This window comes from Canis aureus, chromosome 23, assembly GCF_053574225.1.
Source record: "Canis aureus isolate CA01 chromosome 23, VMU_Caureus_v.1.0, whole genome shotgun sequence".
Classification (NCBI taxonomy): Eukaryota; Metazoa; Chordata; class Mammalia; order Carnivora; family Canidae; genus Canis; species Canis aureus.
In genome coordinates this window covers 8,872,782-8,895,677 of record NC_135633.1, presented here as the reverse complement: position 1 = coordinate 8,895,677, position 22,896 = coordinate 8,872,782, and the positions used below count along the sequence as shown (strand labels likewise).

At 46.2% G+C, this 22,896-nt stretch overlaps 1 protein-coding gene across 6 annotated transcripts in view; it reads left to right on the top strand.

The window, feature by feature from the left end:
- Positions 1-22,896, top strand: part of NAV2 (neuron navigator 2) — a 726,136-nt gene that overhangs the window by 491,534 nt on the left and 211,706 nt on the right. For 5 of the 6 annotated variants that reach the window (XM_077866218.1, XM_077866214.1, XM_077866215.1 and 2 more), the window contains 3 exons: positions 2,497-2,755; positions 7,104-7,172; positions 15,503-15,669. In XM_077866218.1, coding sequence (XP_077722344.1) covers positions 2,497-2,755; positions 7,104-7,172; positions 15,503-15,669 — 495 coding nt within the window. The remainder of the gene's footprint in view (positions 1-2,496; positions 2,756-7,103; positions 7,173-15,502; positions 15,670-22,896) is intronic. The other variant, XM_077866216.1, reaches the window with a different exon arrangement.

The following is a 22,896-nucleotide window of genomic DNA, read 5'->3' as shown; positions in this document are numbered from 1 at the left end:
GCCTCTTGCTGTGGACAACCAGTCCGCCCTTGGGTATGCCAAATTTTTAGTTCCTCCCTTTTTTGTTTTTCTTACGTGGTTCCAAAAAAAAAAAAATGTAGCATGGAATGTGCCAACATTCCATAATAATAGAATACTTCGAGAAGACTAAAGAATATATATATGCCCACCAGCTAGCTTAATAAATAAAACCTCATTTGGTGTGCTTTTAAATTTGCCACACATGATGGGTATACAAGTAACCCGAGTTACACCGGGTTGGGAGACCCAGCTTGGAGCTGGACAAACCTAAGTTGAAATCCCAAATCCCAACTCCATCACGTACTCCCTTGGAGAGGTCATAAAACCATTCTGAGCTGCTGTTTTTCTTTAAAAGAGAGACATTAATACTCACTTCCAAAGTTGTAGGGACTGAATGAGATCATGCTCATTAAGAGCTTAACCTGATACATACTAATTAGTAGTAGTCCCTGTTCTTGTAAACCATATAACCCGATAGCTATAAAAGGCACGAAAAAATAAATCTTACATAGATTTCACCAGTCCACATGATTAGCTCTACTTTCTCCCTCCGGTGAAGTCAATTTTGAGGGGGCGTGGTTTCCCGAGTTCCTTAACAGGTGCCCAGCATGCCAGCTTTTGATTCTGTCCCAACTGCCTGCGGGGCCCAGCTGGGTGACCACGGGTGCGTCCCTTCACGCTCCAGAGCCAGCTGACCACTCCCCCATCCCAACCTCACAATCCTTGACTCTGATGTGCCTGTAAGAACATTTAGAAGCAGAAATGGAACAAAACCACAGGGGTGCGTGTGCTGCCCTTTTGGTTTCCGTAGGATGGAGAAGGAAGCAGAGATGCAGGGCTAGAGCCAGAAACGGGGGGCCTCAGCCAGCTCTGGGCGGCTTTCTTTGCTCCTCGTGTTGCCCAGAATGGTTTATAAGCATCTTCCTTTGTCTGGGCCCGTCCTCGTTTACACCTGTCCACCTGGCATCATTAAAAGCTCCCCGCTTTCACGCTCAGAAGTATCACGGTTTGCAAGAGAAGTCCTATGCTGACCACAATAAAAACTGTTTCTAAGGCACGAACCTGGACCTGTATGGGAATCTCCTACAGGATTCTGGGGGCTACGGTGATGAGTAGCCGAGCCTGGGGAGTACAGCCCCATTCACGCTGTGCTTTCACAGGTATGCTTTTACTGGACCAGCAGAAACAACCTTGTGTGATGGGGAAACTGAGTCAATATTGCCAGCGAGGCCCGGAGAGATCAAGTGACTTGCCTGGAGTTGCACAGCTAGCACCTGCCGGAGTACAGACAGGAACCCCTGTCTGTATTGTCATCTCCGTTTCTTCAGGGCTGGCAGTCACTCAGCCCGGCCTTGTCAGATCACGCCCAGGACACTGGCAGGCGTTCAGGGAATGGGGCTTGTCTCTGAAAGGACCCCATTCATAGCCTCTGCGCTGCGACTGGTCCTGGAGGAAGCTCTGGCTCCTCTATGAGCAGTCTCTTCCCGGCCCGGGGCTAACCTGGACGTGGACGTTCTCCACACAGGAGATGCTCCCCTTGCCAGTTCAGAGAAGGAAATCCAGCCTCAGGTGGAAGCAAAGCAGAGGGAGCCCCCAAAATTCCATCTTCCTGTCCTTCAAGCTGGGTGGCCGTAGTACTTCACCCTCGGGGTCAGCGCAGGCCCAGGCCTTCGCGTCTGGTGTTGAGAACATACAAGGAAGGATTCCCCAGGGAGAAACACCCTCGATCCATAGCCTCGGCCTATGCATCAATATTTTATTCTTTCTCTGCAGCTTTTTATGCATGCCTCGAGGCAAATGCATTTTATTTTATTTTTTATTTTTATTTTTTGGCAAATGCATTTTAACGTCTAAGAGATTCTGTTTTGAATAAAACTTTTCTGCTCCCCCTCAACTCTGTTCACATTTTTTTTTTTAATACAGAATTTTTGTGTGAGTTCTTTATGAAAGCGAGTCCTATGGCTTGTCCCCACACCCATCCCAAATTAAAGTTAGTGATTTAGTAGGCAAGGGAGACACAGAGCCATGTGTTTGAGGGAAGGCTGGTGGGATAGAGCAAGGTGAGGACTTGGGAGTGGGGTGGGGGCCACTTGGCATGCACGAAGTGGCTGGAAGCGGAGAGCGGTGTTTCCCCCCAGCGCCCGAGAGCACCTCTGTCCCGGATTGGCTGCTCTGCCTGAGGACAAGCACGGTCTTGCTCAGGAGCCTGACTTTTTCTGGTTGTGTCCTTGCTGAAAATTTCCTCCCGGCACTTGCCAGACATCCAGTCGCAACTTGCCTCACGGATCCGCTCGCATCCCCACGGGGGAGGATCAGCTCGCTTCTCTGCGGCTGAGGCCTGACTTTAATTGACGGTGTGATTCCAACCACGTGTTGGGGAAGTCTGGCCTGTCCTAGAGAAATGAAGCTCCTGAGCAAGAAAGGGCTCCCAAGGCGGGCCTCCTCCTCTAAAAGAATCTCTTTATTGTCTTGCAGAAATCAGGAATGGTAACCTCAAGGCCATCCTAGGCCTCTTCTTCAGCCTCTCCCGCTACAAGCAGCAGCAGCAGCAGCCCCAGAAGCAGCACCTTTCTGCACCGCCGCCGCCTGCCGTGGCCCAGGCGGCCGGGGCGCCCCCCCAGTGCCAGGCTGGCACTCCTCAGCAACAGGTGCCAGCCACTCCCCAAGCCCCGGGCCAGCCTCTCCAGCCGGCGCCGCATCAGCAGTCAAAAGCACAAGCTGAAATGCAGTCCAGGTGGGGACTCCTTGCCGAGTGATAATCCTGTGTTTCGTGGGGCATCCTCCACACGGGCCAAATGGTAGCCTGGGCCGAGCGTGTTGTCGCTTGGGCCTCTTCAGTGCGAGAACCACTGCTAGTGGGGGATTAGCATGACCTTGAAGTGGATGCAGAGGGGCTGCCTCCTGTGCCTGGCGGAGATGTGTACTTTTATGGGTCATGATGGCCAGCAGCCAAAGCTAATTAGCTGCTCTTGCCTTAGCGCTGGCCTATTATGCACATGCTCCTTTGCCATAAACAGCCCCGAAAATAGACCCCAGACTTGTTTGGCATGTTTGCCTAGGAGCTGAGTGTTCAGTGTTATATGTGTGAGTCATTTTACTTAGTGTAGGCTAAAGTTATGCTGTGGATGCCTCTGCTTTAGCAGGAGAGAAATATCCAGAGTGCAGAAGAAAGATGGGAAATCCTTAGCAAGGAAGGGGGCGGCCACTTTCCCTGAGGGGACCACGGGCTAGGTTTTGTTAACCTTAGGGAGTTGGTAGCGGCCCCAGCCGTGGTCCTCTGTTGTGTGGGATTAGGGCTTAGATCTTGCTGATGCTCCCAGAGGGACTGATGGTGCCAGTGGGACTCTGGCCATAGAATGATGTGCACTCAGAGCTCCAGGGCAGTTACCATCTACTGTGTCACTATGGGAGTAGTTGGCATTCTTAAACGACTCTGCAGAAGATCACCTTGTAAAACATTAATTTTAATGGCAAAGAGAGGGAAAGGGAAGGGGATTAGGAGCTAGGAAGTTTTTGACTCATGGTAAAATTCTAGAGAAAAGTCCACAATAATTGTTGCTTAAAGCTATAAACCCTTAATTATCAAATCCTCTGAATGTCACTAATTAAATTGCTAGATTTCATTTAATGTTTGCCAAAGAGTAATGGCTTTTCTGGTTCCCCAAAAGCATCAGCATTAATAATCATAGGGCTGGGCTTCTCGCTCACGTTCATGCCTTCAGCAGCCCAGTGTAGTTGGACAAAGCACAAATCAGTCCAGACACAACAGGTGCCTTATAGACGGTTACAGCTTTTTCCTTCCCATGAGAAGTGCTACTTCCCGTTTGTGATGGTGTTAAAATCCCGCAGTGATGGATGTGCTGTAAATCAGATCCCTAATTAATTATCTAATTATATCCAACTTACATTATGGAAATATGTAGGCTAGCCGAAATGCCCGGACTAGTAATGGGGAACAGGCAGCGAGCTTCTGTACCCTGACCTGAAGAACCACCTGAGTGAGAGCCATCCTCTGATCGGAGGTCCCTGGCAGCCCTGGATGATTGAATGACCAGGATATCATTTCCTACTGTATTCTATAGAGAGCTTATTTCCTGGATGGTAACTGGCAAGGGAAGGGTTCTATAGTGGGGAAAGTTGGTAAATCTGGGTTGAGTTGTTAAAACTGTTCTTACTCATCCTCGAATCTGCCAAAATGTAGTTATGTAGCTTGAATGCCTTCCATGTGCCAGGCACTGTTCTAGGCACTTGGAGTTCACAGATGAATGAGACCCCCAGTGTGCTCATTCTTTGCATTTTCCTGGAGGAGGCAGGCAAGTAGGAAGATAACGCTCAGAGTACAATAAGATGAGGGGATTCAGAAGGGTTAGGTTGATAGGTTGGGTTGATAAGAAATTCTCTCTGGGGACAGGACACCAGAGTGGAGAGAGGAAGGACATGGAGCAGGCCGGGCAAAGTTTAGGCGTAGAATAGATCAGCCAGTGAGAGCAGCTGGTGCAAAGGTCCTGTGGTGTAAGAGTAAGCCTGGCAGGTTGGAGGACCAGAAAGAGGGCTGGTGTGGCTGAAGCTCAGTGGGTGAGGGGAGTTGGAAAATGATAAAGTAAGGTACCTGTAAGCAAAGCCTCCGTTTACATGCAAGACAGTATGACCGGTGGTCCCTGGGGTTGCATGGTCCTGCGGCCCTGAGGTCCAGTCACAGAGCACTAGCTAAACTGGGTAAAGAGTTTGCATTTCATTTTATAGGTAACAGGAAGCCACTGGGGGGGAGGGGGGTCTTCTTGATCAAGAGAGAAACTTGATTTGATTTAGTTTAAAAAAAAAATCTTGGCTTCTCTGGGATGGTAGAGATGAAAGGCAGGACCCCAGGTAAGAGGCGTTTGGAGTCCTCCAGGTGACAGTGGCTTGGACCAAGGTAGAGCAGACCTGTTGATGGGCCACTTTACACGCCAACAGGACTATGAATAGATGGACTATCTGGAGTGAGGGAGAGAATTCCAGATAAAGTTCAGATTTCTGGCCTGAGCAGTGGTAAATGGTGCCAGTCATTGAGATGAGGGCACCTGGGAGAGGAACACGGGTGCATGGAGTCTTCTGAAGAGGACGCAGAAAGCATTCCTCAAACTTCGCCACAGAACTTCCTTCGTAGAACATCTCACTGCACATAGGATTGCAAGGAACATGTGTTGAGCAACCCTGGGCTTGTGTCACTAAGCTATGCTAGCCCGAGGCACCCATTTCCATGGAAGGCGTTTGTTTTCTTACAAGAACCAGATGTTCCAGTCAGGACACCCATCTCCCAGTAAGGAAAAACATCCTACTATTAATAAATGCTTTACCTAAAGAAGAGCCAAACTTACTTGAGCCAGGTTTTTATAACCATTTATTCCAGAGAGATTCCTGCCATCAAGGCCCCCTGACTCTGTGCTGCGGTGCCATGGAGTGGCCTTTGGAGTTGCTCTATGTCCTCTCTTGTCCTTTATCTGGCCCAGATTGGGTTACTTCTGCAGATGACTGGTTTCACACATTTTATACTGATTCTATTTCCAGAAGACAATCTTATTCTCAAAGTTTTAGGGATCTGCTATCCCATGCTTACACTCTGGCTGTAAATATAAGTCTAGTTAAAATGGCATCACTGGTTTAGTCCCATTGTATTTCTACCCCGCATTTTGGCTTTGATAACCAGAGTCCCAAGGGTCATGGCTTGGACCTTGATCATCAGTGTTGAGTGTTGACGCAAGCCAAGCCCTGGACGCTGGGTATCTTAGTCCTCTGTTACAACTTTGCCAGATACAGAAATGCCTGACACTGTACCTGTTGGGGTAGGAAACACTAAAACCTGGCAGCTTTTCCATGAAATTTGTTAAGAAAGGAGTCATGGAAGCTGGCAAAGGAAATTTGCGCAGCCGGCATGAGTTAATCAGAGCGACTCCTCCATGATGGCCCAGTGGAGACTCACGTTTACCTCTTCACTTCAGCTCTTATTAATTTCTGTGAGGCTAAGAACTGGCTCCATATTTTGCCTCATGAAATCCCTCACCAGTGCAGAGTCCAGGAGAGGAGCACAGTCCCCAAGACTCCCTTTCTTCTCCATCTGTGTCTACCTTACATACTATCAATATTCGGCTGTTGAGGAAAAATTCAGACAATTGCTTCATTTTTTTCCTTCTGCGTTCTCTCCTGTCTCCTCCTTCACTTCCAGCATTGTCTTTCCCACCTCAGATCACTGCATAGGGTTCCAAACAACGCATGTTGAGAAACACACGTTGGCACAGGATCAACAGGGTGTAGGGTGTATGGATACAAGAAAGGTAAATAGTTCTACCTTTTTATAAGGCAGTAAACAAGTTTACCTTTCAATTAAGCCCAATCAAGATTCTTCACATGTACAAATTTTTCATCCAAAACCTAGAATTTAGGAAGTTCAGAAGACTTTAAGTGAACATTTCTTTAAAAAAAAAAAAAAAAAAAAAAAGGTTAATTTATTTGAGAGAGAGCAAGAAAGAGAGCGAGCTCAGGGGCTGGGGGGAAGGGATGGAAAGAGAGGGAGAGAGAGAGAGAATCTTAAGCAGACTCTGAGCGGAGCATGGACCCTGATGTGAGTCTTGATCCCACCATCCTGAGATCACAACTTGAGCCGAACCAAGAGTCAGATGCTTACCTGACTGCCACCCAGGTGCCCCTTAAATGAACATCTCTATACCATTGAGAGCAAGTATTCCCAACACCAGCGAAACTTGCCAACCTCTATGCCCTTGTTTTGGGTCAGCATTTTATGGCACCTTTCTCTGAAAAGCACCCTAGTAGAATAAGCAAATAGAAGTATCTAGATACTCTTAGGTGATTAAAAAAAAATAACGAAAGTTCTTAGATAATCTTGATAGCAATTTCTTTGTATTGGAATTTTGTCATGTCAGAAAAGTTAGACCTGGAAGGAAGACTGTGTATTGTAGGAAACGTGGGCAGAGGGCCAACCAGGCGCATCCCCCTTGTCATAGATGCCTGTTAGTCATGCGTGCATCTAACATATCTTCTCTCCCCTCACTCATCTCTTCCACTTTTTTTTCTTTCCCGTCATGCAGTGCATCATCCAAGGACTCATCTCAAAGCAAAATCATCCGCTTCACTCTGGGTCAGAAAAAGATCTCTAGGTTAGACTTTTCTCTGTGTCCTGCAAAGCATGGTTTCAACCCAACTCATTGATCCCTTTGTCCTGGCTAAGTTTCCTTTGGGTCCCTCTCCTCATTTCATGTTTGCAGTTTGAGAAAACCAAACATGCTTTGGCTAATGATCCAATGTTGGAGAGTTTTGAGAGTGTGGGGAGGAGGGGGAGGAGCTTCATTGAAAAGGAGTGTGTATGTGTGTGTCAGAGTGTACGTGACATGAGGGTGTACATACTGCTTCTGCATTTCACTGATTTGGGCTTTGGTTGCTCGGCCATCAGAATCCTTTTTTGATTTAGGGAGAGGTAAGTTTCTAGGTAGATTTTGTAGTGGTTTTATGATGAGTTTGGCTCCCTGCTCTGGCCTGGCCCTGATCCTCCCGCCTCACCTGCATCTCCTTGTGTGTGTGTGTGTGTGTGTGTGTGTGGTGCTTCTTATTGTTGCTGTTATTGCTAAAATTACTAATGTGGGATTAGTTTTCTTTTGAATGATAAAGACCTAAAGCATGAATCCAATTGGTCCGAGGAGACAAAGCAGCAAGGCAGCTATGTCTCATTTTCGTTTCTGGATGCTTTTTTGTACCTTGGAGAGATTGCCTCGGTTACCTAAAAATACAAATTAGCCTTGCTCACTAACTTGACATAGAGTTTGGCATCTACTGCCTCCTATGAGAACCCATTCCAGGGTATGGAAAATGCCAGTCATATCTTTGGGATCTACTGTTACTGTGAAAGTGGCAATAGCTAATATTCACTGAATGCTCATAATGTACCAATTGGAATGCATTATCCTAATTTAATCCTCCCGGCAGTCTTCATGCAGCAGGTGACCTCATTACCCCCATTTTACAGATGAGAGAACTAAAATCCAGGAAGTTAGGTAAGTTACCCAAAAAAGTGGGGGAAAAAAATCAGGATTTGAGCCCAGGTGATCTGACTCCAGGCCCCTCACCTTAACAGCTGTGTTACTCTCCTCTTCCTTCCCCTTGAAATCTCGTCCTTATGGGATTGTCGAGGCTGCTTTTAAAACTCTTAGATTTCAGCCCTTACTCTCAGTCTTTTGCCTCACCCTGCCCTGTGCACCATCCCAGCACCCCAGAACCTGATGCTGGGTTGGAATCTCTTCATTTTCATTGAATTCTAACGGGATACCCACACTACATTTGTATCTGTATCCGTGTGACGAAAATCCATACTGCATGTCTGCCTGTTGCCCTACGCTGTCAAGCTCTAGGTGCCTTTGCTAGCCAGTGTTCTCTTTTTCTTTTCTAAAAGGCTACACATAGACCCAACTCGGAGTCTACCTGGCTGATGGGGAGAAGGCACAGGGCAGTTGCTTCTCTGTAGAACAAGTCCATATGTTGCCCAGACTTGATTTTGGGGAACAGGAGGGCACCCACGTGTATCAGCGGTTCTCAGAATCCTGTGTCTTTGTCGGTTTGGGCTGCTAGAACAGATCACCATAAACGGGGTGATTTAAACCACAGAAATGTTTTCCTTATGGTTCTGGAAGCTGGGAAGTCTGAGATGCCAGCACAGTGGGGTTCTAAGGAGAGCCCTGTTCCTGGTTTCCAGATGGCCGTGTTCCTGCTATGTCCTCCCATGGCAAGCAGCGAGAGAGGAAGCAAGCCCTCTCCATTTTCTTCTTATGAGGCACTAATCCCATTATGAGATCTTTAACCTCATGACCTAAGTGCCTCCCATAAGCCCCATTTCCGGATACTGTCCCCTAGGGATTAGGGTTATGACACCTGAATAGGGGCAGGAGCAGGTGGGACATAAATACACAATTCATAACACTATGCGAGAGAGCACCTGCTTCCCCTGAAAAATAACACGGGGTCCGACTTGGATACTCACTGCAGGGCACACGGGGTTCCCAGATCTTCCAATGTTGTGCAGATTTAGGTGTCAACCTAAATAAGGAGGTAAATGGAGGTGAGCTCAAATTGCCAGACTCAAATTGAGTTTATTTGGAAATAGCAGAGGAAGTGCAGTTTGAGAAATGCATGCCAGAGCAAGAAACAAGTGAGTCTTTTGAGGGCTTGGGGTGTGCTGTATTGATGCACCTGGAGTGCAAGAGGGGCAAGTGCCCCCAGAGTCCAAGCAGTAAGTTCTTCAGTTTGAGGCTGGAGAGGGATTCTTGGCAGATATTCACTGGTCAGGAGATAAGTTTCTATATTCTGTAAGTCAGACATTTATGGGAAATCAGACTCTCCGTTCTTAAGTGCTGTTCTTCTGAGGACACGGGCATGAGATCCTCCATTTCCTCCTCTCCAGGTCTGTTGTAGATTGAAATTCTTTCACAGATGAAAGGAAAGGAGGGGAGTAAGCTTGGAGGGAACCCGAAATCCAGCGTTTGTTCCCACGATGTGCTTGGTTCTAGAAGATAAAGCAAACAGGAGCTAGCTGGGAAAATATCTACTTGGAGGCCCATGCCCATCCCGAGCGCGGTTTGTTATCAGTCCCCGATGATGGAAGGAGGCCGTGGCTGGGAGGCAGTGGGAAGAAAGGAAGGGCTGGAGGGTGAGGCCATGTCTGCCCCTGGCCCCCAGGGTGTGCCGGGTACAGAATTCCGAGCTGATTGAAAGTCAAGGTCTGGCTTCCGTTCAGGGCCACATCTCTCACCTCGAGTTTCTTTTGGATACATTTTTGTCTCTGCTGAGGCCAGTGAAAAGGATGTTCTTTGTTTCATTATTTGCCTAATGCTCCTCCTTGTGGTCCCTAACCCCCCTGCATTTCCCACCCCCAGCCTTGAGCACAATTCTGATAAGCATTTTAGCTGATCCAGGCATCACCAGATGTAGCAGTAAAGTTAGCTGCCAAAAGAAATAGCCTTACCCCTGCTGACGGAGCCAGACACCCCTCCCAGAGCCCTGGAAATAGGTCTTTTACTCAACTGCAAACCTTGAACATCGGCCAGAGTCAAACACCTTGATAGGTACCAGGGATGTCGAACAGGGTGGGAAGCCTCACCTGTGAGTCTGGATGCAGAGAAGAGGCTTAGAGAGGGAAACAGCACAGGGACGAAGGATTTCCATGAATTTCTGCCTCTGACTACAATGATCGTCCCTTGGCAACCCCGGTAGGCCCCGGGTATGTAGGCGTGTTCCATCTGCGGAGGCAAGGAAGCACGGCGGCTCTGAGTGCAGCTGGTCAAACCTAGTGAAAGCCCATGTTTACCACTTAACCATGTCACCTGGGCAGATTATTCTCTAGAAGCCTGTGTTTCCTCACTGGCAAAATGGGGTAGCACTGCCTCATTCCCAGTGTTATGTGGGTCAAATAAAGTCATTTCCAGTCCTTTAATATCTGGTCTATAATGAGTGCACCGTAACCAGCCTATACAGTGATGTTGGTGTTGGGGGTTGATCTGGGCCAGCTAGGGCCACCAGGCCACCACTCGCAAAGCCCAACGGAGTTGATCCACACGACCATCTTGTGGAGGGGAAGCGGTAGGGCTAATACTTCTATTCTCTTTGTCCAGCTGCTGGAAAGCAGAGGCCATGGAGGTGAGAGGTGTGAGAGACTTAGCATTTAATGATCTCTGGCTAAAAGCCTCTCCAATCACAACACCTGCCATCTGAGGTCCCAAGCATGTGCACACAGCTGTCATCCTTCCTGGAAGGGTCATCTTCTCCCCACCTTTGAAGTGGCTTTGCCGGGGGGGGGGGGGTGGCAGGGAATACTGCTTTCTTCCCATCAGCACACAGAGCGCTTGGAGCCGGGATGTGCTCACGGGTTATATGCCAGGAAGGAATGACAGTTTACCACCCTGCCTGCTTGGCTCTGCGGTGGTGAAGACATTGACCAATGGCTCCAACAACAGGAGAAGTTCTCGTCTACCTCTTTTTTTACACCACTTCCTTTAAACTTATTTAAAAAAACAAAAAAAGGCAACGTGTGTGTTTCAAAGAACCCATCTGTGCCCTCTGTCCTTTTGTAACTCTGTTTTGGAACCTGGCACGATCTCAAGAAGTAGAGTTGTTCTTGCAGAGGAGTCCTTGGAACTTTCTGGCACCATAAATGACCCAGTGTTGACTTGATGTGCGCCCCTCTCCCTGCTTTTCTTCAGTGAGGCAGGCACCTTGGGCAGCATCTGTCGTGGTACCCATGGCTGTTCCACGTGAGCAAGACCCCGTTCATTCTTATGTGGAGAGGGATGCTGATGTTCAGGCAGTGACTGTTTCCAGACTGGGACTTGATAGAAGTTCTTGTGATGCACGACGATGTTAATAGTAATGAGAATGTGAGCTGGAGGCCGAGGGTCTGTGTTGCTGTGAACTAGAGGATACTCTGCTTTTCCACTCTAGCCCTGCTCTCAGCCTCCCTAAAGAATGCCTCATAGCTGGAGGGCAGGACAAAGTCCAGATTCATACTGTGGCATCCGAGGCCCTCTCTACTCTGGCCCTGCCTGATTCTCCAGCTCTATTTCCTCCCAGCCTGTCCCCCACTCCCCCGCACACACCAGCCCTTCCTCCCTTCCTCTGCAGAAGACCTCTCCCTCTCACCATGACTCCATACTCTCTTACCCTCCACTCACATTTCCGTTCCACGTGCTACATCTTGCTCTGGGATCGTCACATCTATTTGGAACCCTCCCTGACCATCCTGTCAACTTCTAAGGTTATCATTTTCCTTCTTTCAAGGACTTCTGGCCTTTGCATATTTTTTTTTTTATCAATATGTGTATAATTTAAGTGTCATCTGAAATAAATCCGCCCCTAAAGATCTAGATGAGATTGAATTAGAGCCCTGTCTTAGTCTGTTAGGGCTGCCATAGTAAAATACCACAAACTCAATGGCTGGTAAACAGCAGACCTTTATTGCTCACATTTCTTGAAGCTAGAAGTCCAAGATCGGGATGCCAGCCTTGTTGGGTTCTCGTGAGCACTGCCTTCTAGGCTGCTGATGGCTTTCTCACTCTGTCCTCACATGGTGTCAGGGGCCAGCTAGCATTCTACATCGTCTTTTATTAGGACATTAATGTCATTCATGAGGGTTCTGTGTAATGGCCTAATCACCCCCCAAAGGCCCCACCTCCTAATGCCATCATACCAAGCAATTGGATTCCCACATATGAATTTGAGGTGGGGTCAGAAACATTCACACCATAGAAAACTCTTTAATTTGCAGAAAGTTCAGTGCCTTCCCCATGGTTGCTCATGTACCTTAGGTCCTCAGGGTCACCTTTGTCTTTGAAATACTACATTTGAAATCTTCTAATTCGCTTTGAATTAATTCAGGTGAACTGATTATCCCAAAGAATGTTTGGGTTCCCTCACGGGTAGATCCAAACAAGCCTTTTTCCTTACTTCCTACCCACCACATATTCATTCATGTCCTTTGTATGTGAGGTAGACTTTGCTGAAAATTTCAGAGGGATAGAGGAGGGCTGGCTTTGGAGCAAGCAACTATTCAAGCTCATTCACAACAAAACCCAAGTTTTAAGGCCTTGAGTTGTCCTAGACACCCTCTGAAACTTGAAGGCAATTATTTGGTCTCCACCTAGTCTTCCCATTTGGTCAAGTTGAAGGAGCAGTCCTGACTAGGGTGTTAACAGTGATGGGGGTAGAAGGTGACATGAATTGCCTTGAGCTTTGGGGTGGCTTTTGGTGCCTAAATATGTGCCAACCATTTTTTTTTTCATGTCAGCTGCCCTCAAGGCCTTCAAGAATTCCTTCTCCATTTCTTCTAAATTTCTTAGAAAGACACAACCCTGTAGCCACTTGAAGGCTATGCCACTTCCTCTAGATCCTGACTTAGTGCAGAGAATCTGATGATGACCACCCATAGGAAACCAGAATTGTCTTAGTTGCTCCAAGAACAGGAATGTTTCACTGTGGGGATCGGAGCCTACAGATGGCTCTGAGGTACCCTCAGTATAAGGTCTCAGTCACAGATACTTGGATGAAGCTATTTCTCTTCTGGAATGTTTCTTAGGGAAATGAGGACCATCTGCCAAAGCCTGGCTTGCCTCTTTGAAAATGTAGATCTCAGACTCTTCTGTGTTGATTTTTGTCTGTTCTCTTCTGATAGTTTCATCTAGATTCATTGATTTGCTTTATTATTTGATTCCTTTTTGTACCAAAGCATGTTTCCTTTATTATAATGCCAAATTCATTTATGAATTTATGCTCAGCAGAGAGGATAGGAAGGGGAATTAACATGCATTGAGTTCATACAATAGGCCAGACATTAAGCCCCATTCCAAACAAATAACTGTCCTATTGGAGAGTTTATTATTATTCCAAAGTTAACTGATCTGGAACATGAATCTTAGCTCATAATACTGGTCCAGTGTCATGTGTATGGAAAAGGCCATATTTTATCCATTATCCCACACTGCCTCACAGAGGACTAGATTTGCCTACCCAGTTCAAGATTGTACTCATCCCATCCCATGCTTTGATCATCTTTCTGTAAAGGCCCTGACTGCCCTGAAAAATCTGTGGTCCATCCCTGGGTCAGGGCAGTGGAGGCTCCTCAGCATCTCTGGAAGGAATGTATGTTTTTTCTTCTTGTTGCTTTTTGCTTCCCTCCTCCTTACAAAATTTCCTACCGAAGTAGAATGCTGTGGCCTTTTACCCTATACCACTTTACACCATTGCTGTGACATCATCTTGGAATAAGACTCCTGTAAACTATAGCTGGGTTAAAGGAGTCCGGCCCAAAGGACCCCATGTCTGCACCTGCAGAAGCTCTACCATTGGCTGTGCATACTCTGCTAAAACTGACTTTGGAGGACTTACTAGATGCTGTTTGTATGCAAAGCAGAACCAAGAGGTACCACATCCCATTGCTGGACCTCCATATTCAGTTGTGGTGGCCGTGTCTGATACCCATATATAGACCCTGGCACTTCTGGTTTTATACCCTACTCTGTGTCTGTCCTTGTGGGGTGAATATTTTCTCCAAACAAGATGGGGTAAATTAACAAGGGACAAATCCTCCTAGTGCACTGGGAAGTGTACTACCCTCTGTCACCTTGGTGGGGGAGAACTCAACCCCTTCCTTCTCTCCTAGTTCCTACTCAGGGAATTGGGCCACCTTCTTCTTAGCTGTATAAATTTTACAGTCCTCTCACACCAGCTCATGTTCTGTTTACTCTACAACCATCTTTCTTGCTCAGCCAGCAAGAAAAAGTTTAAAGTGATTGCCTGCTTATATCTAAAATGCTTCCAGACTGCAGACTTCTTTGGTGCTTACAGATTTGTGTGGAAAGAGAAAGTTGAAAGCTTTATGAGTTGAAAGTTCAGGCTTATCACTAGATCTAATGCTAGTCAGCAGAGGTTCCAGTGGCTTTTAAACACAGTTAAGTGGGTTTTAGCTGAAAGTTGTAACTATTTCATTATTTATTCATCTTTCAACTTTTAATGATTAGAAACAGCCTGCTTAGTAGTGTTTGAACCAAAATTCTGATCTGGGGAGTCTTAGCCTTAACTCTTTGGGGAGGAGGCCATAATATCTTTAGACATATTACAAAGATGTCTGCTAACTTTATTTCCCAAACCACCCCAAATGAGGTACTTTATTTAAAGAGAAAGTGTATGTTTGTCTTTAGGTTAATAGTTTCCTGATGGTTCTACAGAAAGAACATCTGATTTTATCCATCTACTGTGCAGAGAAACTGGGCTTCAGCCTCTAAGTAATGCCTATGGAGACAAGTTGTCAGGTGTTGAAGGAAAATGCATATCTGAACACGTGTTTTCATCCAGGCCATAAGTTTTTTCATTGTAGATGTATTGGGTTCTGAGTGCTAGCAGTTCTCTTTCTGACCATGATAATTACATAATTTTCTTGATTCTGCAATCCTGAATTATGACAAACACCATATTAATACCTGCCAGAAGAGTACACACATAATAAGGTAAAAAAAGTTTAGAATTTTTTTTAAGATTTATTTATTTATTCATGAGAGACACAGAGAGGCAGAGGCACAAGTGGAGGGAGAAGCAGACTTCAGGTAGGGAGCCCGACGTGGGACTCGATCCCGGGTCTCCAGGATCATGCCCTGGGCCGAAGGTGGCACTAAACCGCTGAGCCACCAGGCTGCACTCAGCAAACATATTGGTTTACTCTTCCTTCAGAATTTCTCTTTGCTCAAAGGCAAACTCAGATTTTGCTGTTGGACTTTGCAGGGGTCATTAGTAGCCTAGACGTTTGTAGTGTTCCACTAAATCTTTTGATTGGCAAACGTCCACAGACCCAATGTCTTGAATGGTTTCCTTTACCTCCTGCATGGTTGCAGTTCCTTCTTCTGAGACACTGCTATTCTCCTTAGACCGAATCCATTATTCTGTTGCTTTTGCATTTTAGGCTTCCAGGTCCTACTGCAAGGGTATCCGCTGCAGGCAGCGAAGCCAAAACACGTGGAGGGTCAGCCACTGCTAACAACCGACGCAGCCAGAGCTTTAACAACTATGACAAGTCCAAACCAGTCACCTCCCCACTTCCACCACCACCACCAAGCAGCCATGAGAAAGGTAAGTTGACTTCTTGAGGGTCCTTTTTGGTATCTTCTTTATAGCAGATCCAGTTCCTTTGGGTGAGTGTGGTCAGGGTTGGGAGCAGGGTGCTAATAGGATGGTGGGCATGGGCCACAGGACATACTTGGCTGGCAGGAACTTTGTTATCAGAGGCATTAATAAAGTGGGGGAAATATGTTAATGGTTGCTGGCAGGGATACCTGTGTTTGTTTCAGTGGGGGTCCAGAAGACGCCTGACTACAGAGAGAAGCAATATAGCATTTACAATTTGAAAATAAACTTTCATAGAACATGTTCTGTATAGTAGATGGTTTTCAGAAATGTAAGCTTCTTGGAATGTGCATTGTGTGAACTGATAAGGTTCTTACCCATCAGAGGGGCTAGGAGGGAAGTTAAAAACAAGGGGTTTTTCACCCTTTGTAAAAGACATGAGGGTTGGCCAGATGAATATCTTGGATACATGTAAGGAATATGCAACATTAATCTTGGTGTTTTGATGATGTAACTTTCACCAAAAGAGGATATGATTTTTTGCTATACATAGCCCTGAGATTTTAGGATGGGGGAAATGGTGAATAACCTTATGGGGGTTATTGCACAGAAGGTAGTGAAACAAACCTTTGCTTGCTTCAGTCTGAGTCAGCTTAGAAGATTCTACAGTAAGAGGATGAGCCCTCCTTCATTCCTCCCAGACTCAGTGGTTTAGACTTCTTGGTGGAGAGTGGGAAGAACATGCTCAGATCTCTTGGAAGCATTTTCTGTTTGGTAGGATTTGCCCTAGATGTGTCCCTCAACTTCCCCCAGACCCAGGAGAGCTGCCTCCCACTCCCTACAGTGGTCCAGGAGCCTGGACAGTCCTCCCACTGTGAACGAGATCAGAGCCTCCCCAGCCTAACCCTGCAGTCCAGGATGACCTGGTTCAGTGGAGCTGGGTTTCTTCCCTACTCCCACCTAGAATACTTGAAAAAACATGGAGGAAATTTTTATATGGCTGACGTATATATGGCAGAGGGTTTTGCCTACAGGGCATTAGAAACTCTGCAACTGGCATAGGATGTGTCCACCAGTCAGGATTCTTTGTGATCCAGCCCTTGGCTTGTGCCTTAAACTCCTTTTTCTTCATCTTCTTTTCTCCTCCCCCCTCCCCTCTCCTCCTTTTTTCTTTTCTTCAACCATACCCAAATGTGGTCTTTTCAAAAGTGTGTTCTTTTCCAAAGTGTATTCTTTTTAAAAGTGTTTTAACTGCAAAAATAACATATGCTTGTAAAATAGTATAAGTACATGTCAAATAAAAGTTCTCCTTTGCATGCTCCCCGAAGGATACTAATATAAACCATCCTATGTATATTCTTCTGGAACTAATTTCACAGTACTTTTACACACACTCACACATGCACAGTATATATAGAAAGGTGGTTTTTATATAAATAAAAGCTACATTTTATTGAGTACCTACTATGTGCCTCATTGAATCCCCCCACAAGCTATGTTGTTATCCCCATCTTACAAGGCATGAGATTAAGGCAAAGGGAGGTTAAACCCTAGCTGAGGCCACAGCAGAGATGGTGAGAGGTGGAGTTGGATCTAAACCCAGGTACCTTGGTTCCAGCATGGTTAATACTGTGCTTTTCCAGCAAGTGGAAAAAAAATTCTCAGATCCTGGCCCATTGAAGTCTGGAGACGTGCAAGTCGAGCAAGAGGAGCTAAGAAGACCTGGGGGGGCAACCTGTGCATGGCCCTCTGCTGGGCCAGCCTGCCCTTGTCCCATGGTCATCTGGGGAGGAGCTGTCAACAAAAAGTCTGAAGGATGGATGTGAGACCTATATCCAAAAGATTGAGGAAGGAAAGAAAAGTTGCCCATGGGTAGAACAGATAGGGGAGGATGAAGCGTTGGCAGCTGGAACCTCGTCCCAGAGCCCACCCCAGATGCAGAGCCCCTCGGGCAGCCCCCTGGGTGCTAGGACAGTCACCAGTCTGCCCCTGTCCTGGGCAGGGGCTGCCATGTGCACACAGAGCAGCTCGAGAGCCACAGTCCTGTGAAAGGACGGTGGCTTGAGTTCTAACAGTCATCGCCCCAGGGAAGGACTGTGGGATCAGAAGAAAGAGAAGTCCTGCTTATTTACTGAGCAGATATTATTTGCCAGAGGCTTTGATTTACTCTGTGTTACTTGATCTTCACAAATGTTCTGTATGGTAAATATTATTAACCCAGTTTTACAGATAAGTGAGGCTAATTGAGACTTAGTCACTTGCCTGCCCTGGTAATTGAGCACTGGAATTCCTATCAAGGTTTGACTCCTGGATTTGAACTCTGGCTCTGTCCTGTCCCTGGGAGGTCTGCAGCGAGGATCAAGTGAGGTAGTGTGAGAATGTTTTGTGAGCTCTGACTCTCATAAAATCCACTAAGGATTCGCTTTTAGAATGATAAAAAATAACTGAGCCCGGTTCCAGGTGCATGGAAGGGGAGTGCATTGATTTTTCTTCTCCAATCCTGGAGAGCTTCGGTAAAGCAGGCTTGAGGCAGACTGGGGTATTTTTTTTTTTTTTAAGATTTTATTTATTCATGAGAGACACCGAGAGAGAGGCAGAGACACGGGCAGAGGGAGAAGCAGGCTCCCTGCGAGAGCCCGATGTGGGACTCGATCCCAGGACCCCAGGATCACGGCCTGGGCTGAAGGCAGATCCTCAACCACTGAGCCACCCAGGTATCCCTGGACCTGGCTATTTTTTATACTATTACTTTCCCACCCTCCTGAGGTAAAGGGACATTGCAATTTTACCTTCAGAGGCTTTGGTATGTCCTCCTCCTTGCTCACTGTCCCTGTGTTCCCTGCTGATTGCCCCTGTGAGGTAGCCAGATCCACCCAACGGCCAGTATGCAGGGAGAGAAGTAGCTCCACCACCTGGCCATGTGGGAGGCACAGCAGATTCTTGGGTGTCTAAGATGGCATCCCCCACACCTTGAGAAGTCTTGGAGAGATGCAAGCCAGCGAGCAGAGAAATTGTAGCTCAGCGAGGTTGGTGCTATGGTTGAGGTAAAGACTGCTTTCAGATGAGTTAAAGTCCATGATATAATCCCATGACCTGTCCTTCTCGAAGCTTTCTTGCAAGTCAGCCAGGCCCCGGTAGTATCACGTGCTGGCATTTCACTCTCCGGTAAACCAATCCATAGGCTTGTGTATGTGACCCCCTGGGCCAGGAATTCTCCTTTTAGGAACTGATCCAATCCCACCAGTAAGGGGGATGAGAAGTTCAGTATTCTCTCCATAAATGACAAAAGTATTTCAACACCGAGCCCTGATTTTTTTTTTCCCAAAAGGATAAAGAGGAGTAAAAGGAAATTTTATAAAAGGTAACTTTTCCAAAGCTCCAGAGCACTTAATTCCTTGTGAGGAAATACTAAAAGATTCCTCTTAAAATCACGTCCAATCATGCCCTCCTGCCATGACTGAATTTAGTTCTGATCACACTGAACTGAGATGTGAAACAGAAGAAAAGTAATAGATATATGAAATAGGTCACAGAAAAAGCCTAGGGACGGGGACACACACACACACACACACAATTTACTAGCTCCTTTCAGTGAGGTGACCAAGTACATGGTTGACTTATAAAACTCAGGAATATCCCTGTACAGCAACATAACCTATTTTAATTTCCCTAAAGACTCACGTCTCAGATTTTTGCCTGTGAGGTTTAGAGAAAAGCTACAGATCCTTCGCCTTTAGGAAAACCTGCTAATTGCTGTGTAGTTGTCACTAGCGTGGTTGGGTTTGACTTTGGCTTCATCCTCTCGCTCCTGTGGGCAGCAGTCAGGTGCCTCCTTACCGTAAGGCCTGCGGGATGTTGTGAGCAGGATCCTCCGCAAAACATCTGTCTGTCAAGGGATGGCCTGGAAGCCCGACGGCCCCTCACTTCCTCTGTTGGCTCTGAGTGGCCCTCAGGCTCCAGACCAGAATCACAGATTTTCAAGGGAGAGGAAATAGCTGTCATGTTCAACATTTGTGACATTATCTTTTCCTTCCATCCCTTTACTTCCATCCTCTGAATGGGTTAGCCCTGCCAGAAATCTCCTACATTTCTAAAGTGTTTGGTCCATCATATATGACTTTGAAATGTTTAGTATTCCTACCCTACATTCTATGCAAATGAAAGATGTTCTCTCATGAATAATAGGGTTTTCTTCACTTGGGAGAAAGCGTATCTTTATTATACATGATAAAAATCATCCTGTAAAAAAATGTCAAACACAAATGTATTGAAAGAAAAGGAGCCCTACGTAACCTCACCTCTCATTAAGTTTATCACTTAGTTTGTATTCTTCTGCATTTTCTTTATGCCTATACTACCATATTTTTTATACTATCATATTTTGATAAATTTTTCCTAATGTTTAGTGTTTGTCAAGCACTGTTCTACGGGTTTTATAAGTAATAATTCTCACAGGAGCTCTGTACATACCCACTCCCACGTACACGCACACACATTGTATGGGACTTAAAAACTTATAAATAGGGATCCCTGGGTGGTGCAGCGGTTTCGCACCTGCCTTTGGCCCAGAGCGCGATCCTGGAGACCCAGGATCGAATCCCACATCGGGCTCCCGGTGCATGGAGCCTGCTTCTCCCTCTGCCTGTGTCGCTGCCTCTCTCTCTCTCTCTTTGTGTGACTATCATAAATAAATAAAAAAAAATTAAAAAGAAAAACTTATAAATAAAATCAACAGATCATGGCCAGCCTTTTTATAGGTTTTTCTCTCTTTAATAGATGCAGAGTACTCCATTACATGAATTTACCTTAATATTTTTAATGACTTTCTTTTTGGTTGCTTCTGTTTTTTTTTTTTTTATTGTTAGTGTTAAAATTAACACGCTCGTATCTTTTTTGCATGTATACACCATTTCAGTGGAATTGCTACATTATAGGGTATACACATTTTATGGCCGTTTTAACATTGCCAAATTTTGCTTCCAGAAGGCTTATACCTATGTCTGTTCCCATCAACAATGTGTGAGAGGCTAGTTTCCCTACACCCTTGACACCACTTCTGTTTTTACTCTCCTGGGCAAAAAAATACCCTGTCTTTGAAATGAGGCAAATTATTTTAAGAAGCTGAAATAACAAGATCATTTGCTAAAAATTGGCACTTTTTACTGATGCTTTGCTATGAGTTACAGCTAGTGGCTTTGGCATGGCACACAAAGCACTTGGGCTTGAGAGCAAGCAGTCTGCCAGCTGGCGTGATCTCACTCAAGACACTTAATTTCTCTGGGCCTCAGTTTCCCCTTCTGTAAAGTCATTCTGAGGTCGTCCGTCACCAAGCCACTGTGAGGCGTGAATGCTTTTCCCTGGCCCTTTGGTCTTGTCTGATGGGAGCCCCATGAGCGCTTTCTGATAGGCTCCCCGCCTGGTCTTCATCCTGTGTCATTTACTTCCTCTTGTTCATTCCAGCCCATCCTGGGTAAAAAAGAAGAGCCAGACGTGGGTGGAGACAGAGTTTTACAGCCTTCAGCGCCATGTCCTGTCTGAGCAACATTAGAGCCATTGATTTAGAATCTCTGTAAACTTGTCACTTTATGGTTGGTGAAGCAAGTTATTTATCTGAGTTAATGATTGGGAGAGCTGACTGTGAAGAAGTTGCCCATGGCCCACCATTAACCAGGATCCTGACATAAAATTATAGATCAGATGGGATTAACTCAGTGGTCCAAGTCACACAGAAAAGAATACAGTTGGGTGCCTCTGTTTCAAGTTGTTTCTCTTATTTGTCCATTTTGAGACTGAGACACAGACTCTGCTTTCTGGGGCTGTCAGCCTCAGGGGAGGGGCGATGCTCACAAGTCTTATGAGAGAGAAATGCTCAAAGTCGTGACAAAAAAGATAGACTTAGCCAGGAAGACTCCAGAGGGGACTTGAGAGGAGTGACAGCATTTGCAGTGGTTTTCAGCTCCATATTTTTGTGGAGAGAGAGAAGGGAAGGCTGGAAAGGATTGACTCATCCTGCTGTTTGGGTCCAGGTGTGAATCTGACAGGATATCTGCTGCGGTCTCTGTGTTAAGACACTCATGTCCTATGGAGGACCTGTAGAGGGGAAACTTGTACAAGATCATTTAAGAGGTTGGGTAGAGCCTCCCTTGGCCATAAGGAGACCCCTGCCATTCCAGAGCTGTTATCCTGGGCCGACAGCTCAGGTGCTTGTTGTCCGTGCTGGGTAGGTGGTAATCATCTCTGTTAGAGAATCGGCTGTGAAGTTGCCTTGAGCCTCCAAGCAGAAGCCATAAATGTCTGCGAGCTTAAAAAGCCAGCTTAAGGATTTGAACCAAGGAGGCATCACTGGTTTTAAAGGACTGTCTGGGAGGGACGCCTGGGTGGCTAAGTCACTTAAGCATCTGCTTTTGGCTCAGGTTGTGATCTCAGGGTCCTGAGCCCACATAAGGTTTCCTGCTCAGTGGGGAGGCTGCTTCTCCCTTCCCCTCTGTCTCCTCCCTCCTGCTCATGCTCTGTCTCTCTCTCTCTCAAATAAATAAATAAAATCTTTTTAAAAAAATTAAAGGAGGGCAGCCTGGGTGGCTCAGTGGTTTAGCACTGTCTTTGGCCCAGGGCCTGATCCTGGAGACCCAGGATCAAGTCCCACGTTAGGCTCCCTGCATGGAGGCTGCTTCTTCCTCTGCCTGTGTCTCTGCTTCTCTCTCTGTGTCTCTCATGAACAAATAAAATCTTAAAAAACAAAAAACACAGATTCTTGTGTCTCACCTGCCAAAAAATAAAATAAAAAATAAATAAATAAATAAATAAAAATAAAAAAAAAATTAAAGGAGTCTTTGGGGGATCATCTAGAAATGAAGTTCAGTGAACTATTAGGTCAGCCTTTGAAGCTAGATAGGCAGGATGAATTAAAAGCTACCAAACTTAGAGATGTCACACATGGCACTAGAAAGAAAAAAAAACAGCCTAGCAAGCGTTTGAGAAGTTGCAGTGGTTTCTTGGACCAGAATATAGTTACCTGGGGAAGAAATGTTGAGGGCCCTACAATTAAAGAGAAAGTGTTTACACTCAAGCAGGCAACTGCATTAGAGTTCTGGCCTTGCCGCTTCCCAGAAGTGTGGCCTTTGGGGCAAGTGCAGTGCTCACCAGGGCATCTGCTCAGGGTCACCCTCAGAGGACCATCATAAGCCACATTTGGCACTGCAGGTGGCTGGCAGGGCAGTGAAAGTGTTTCTCTTC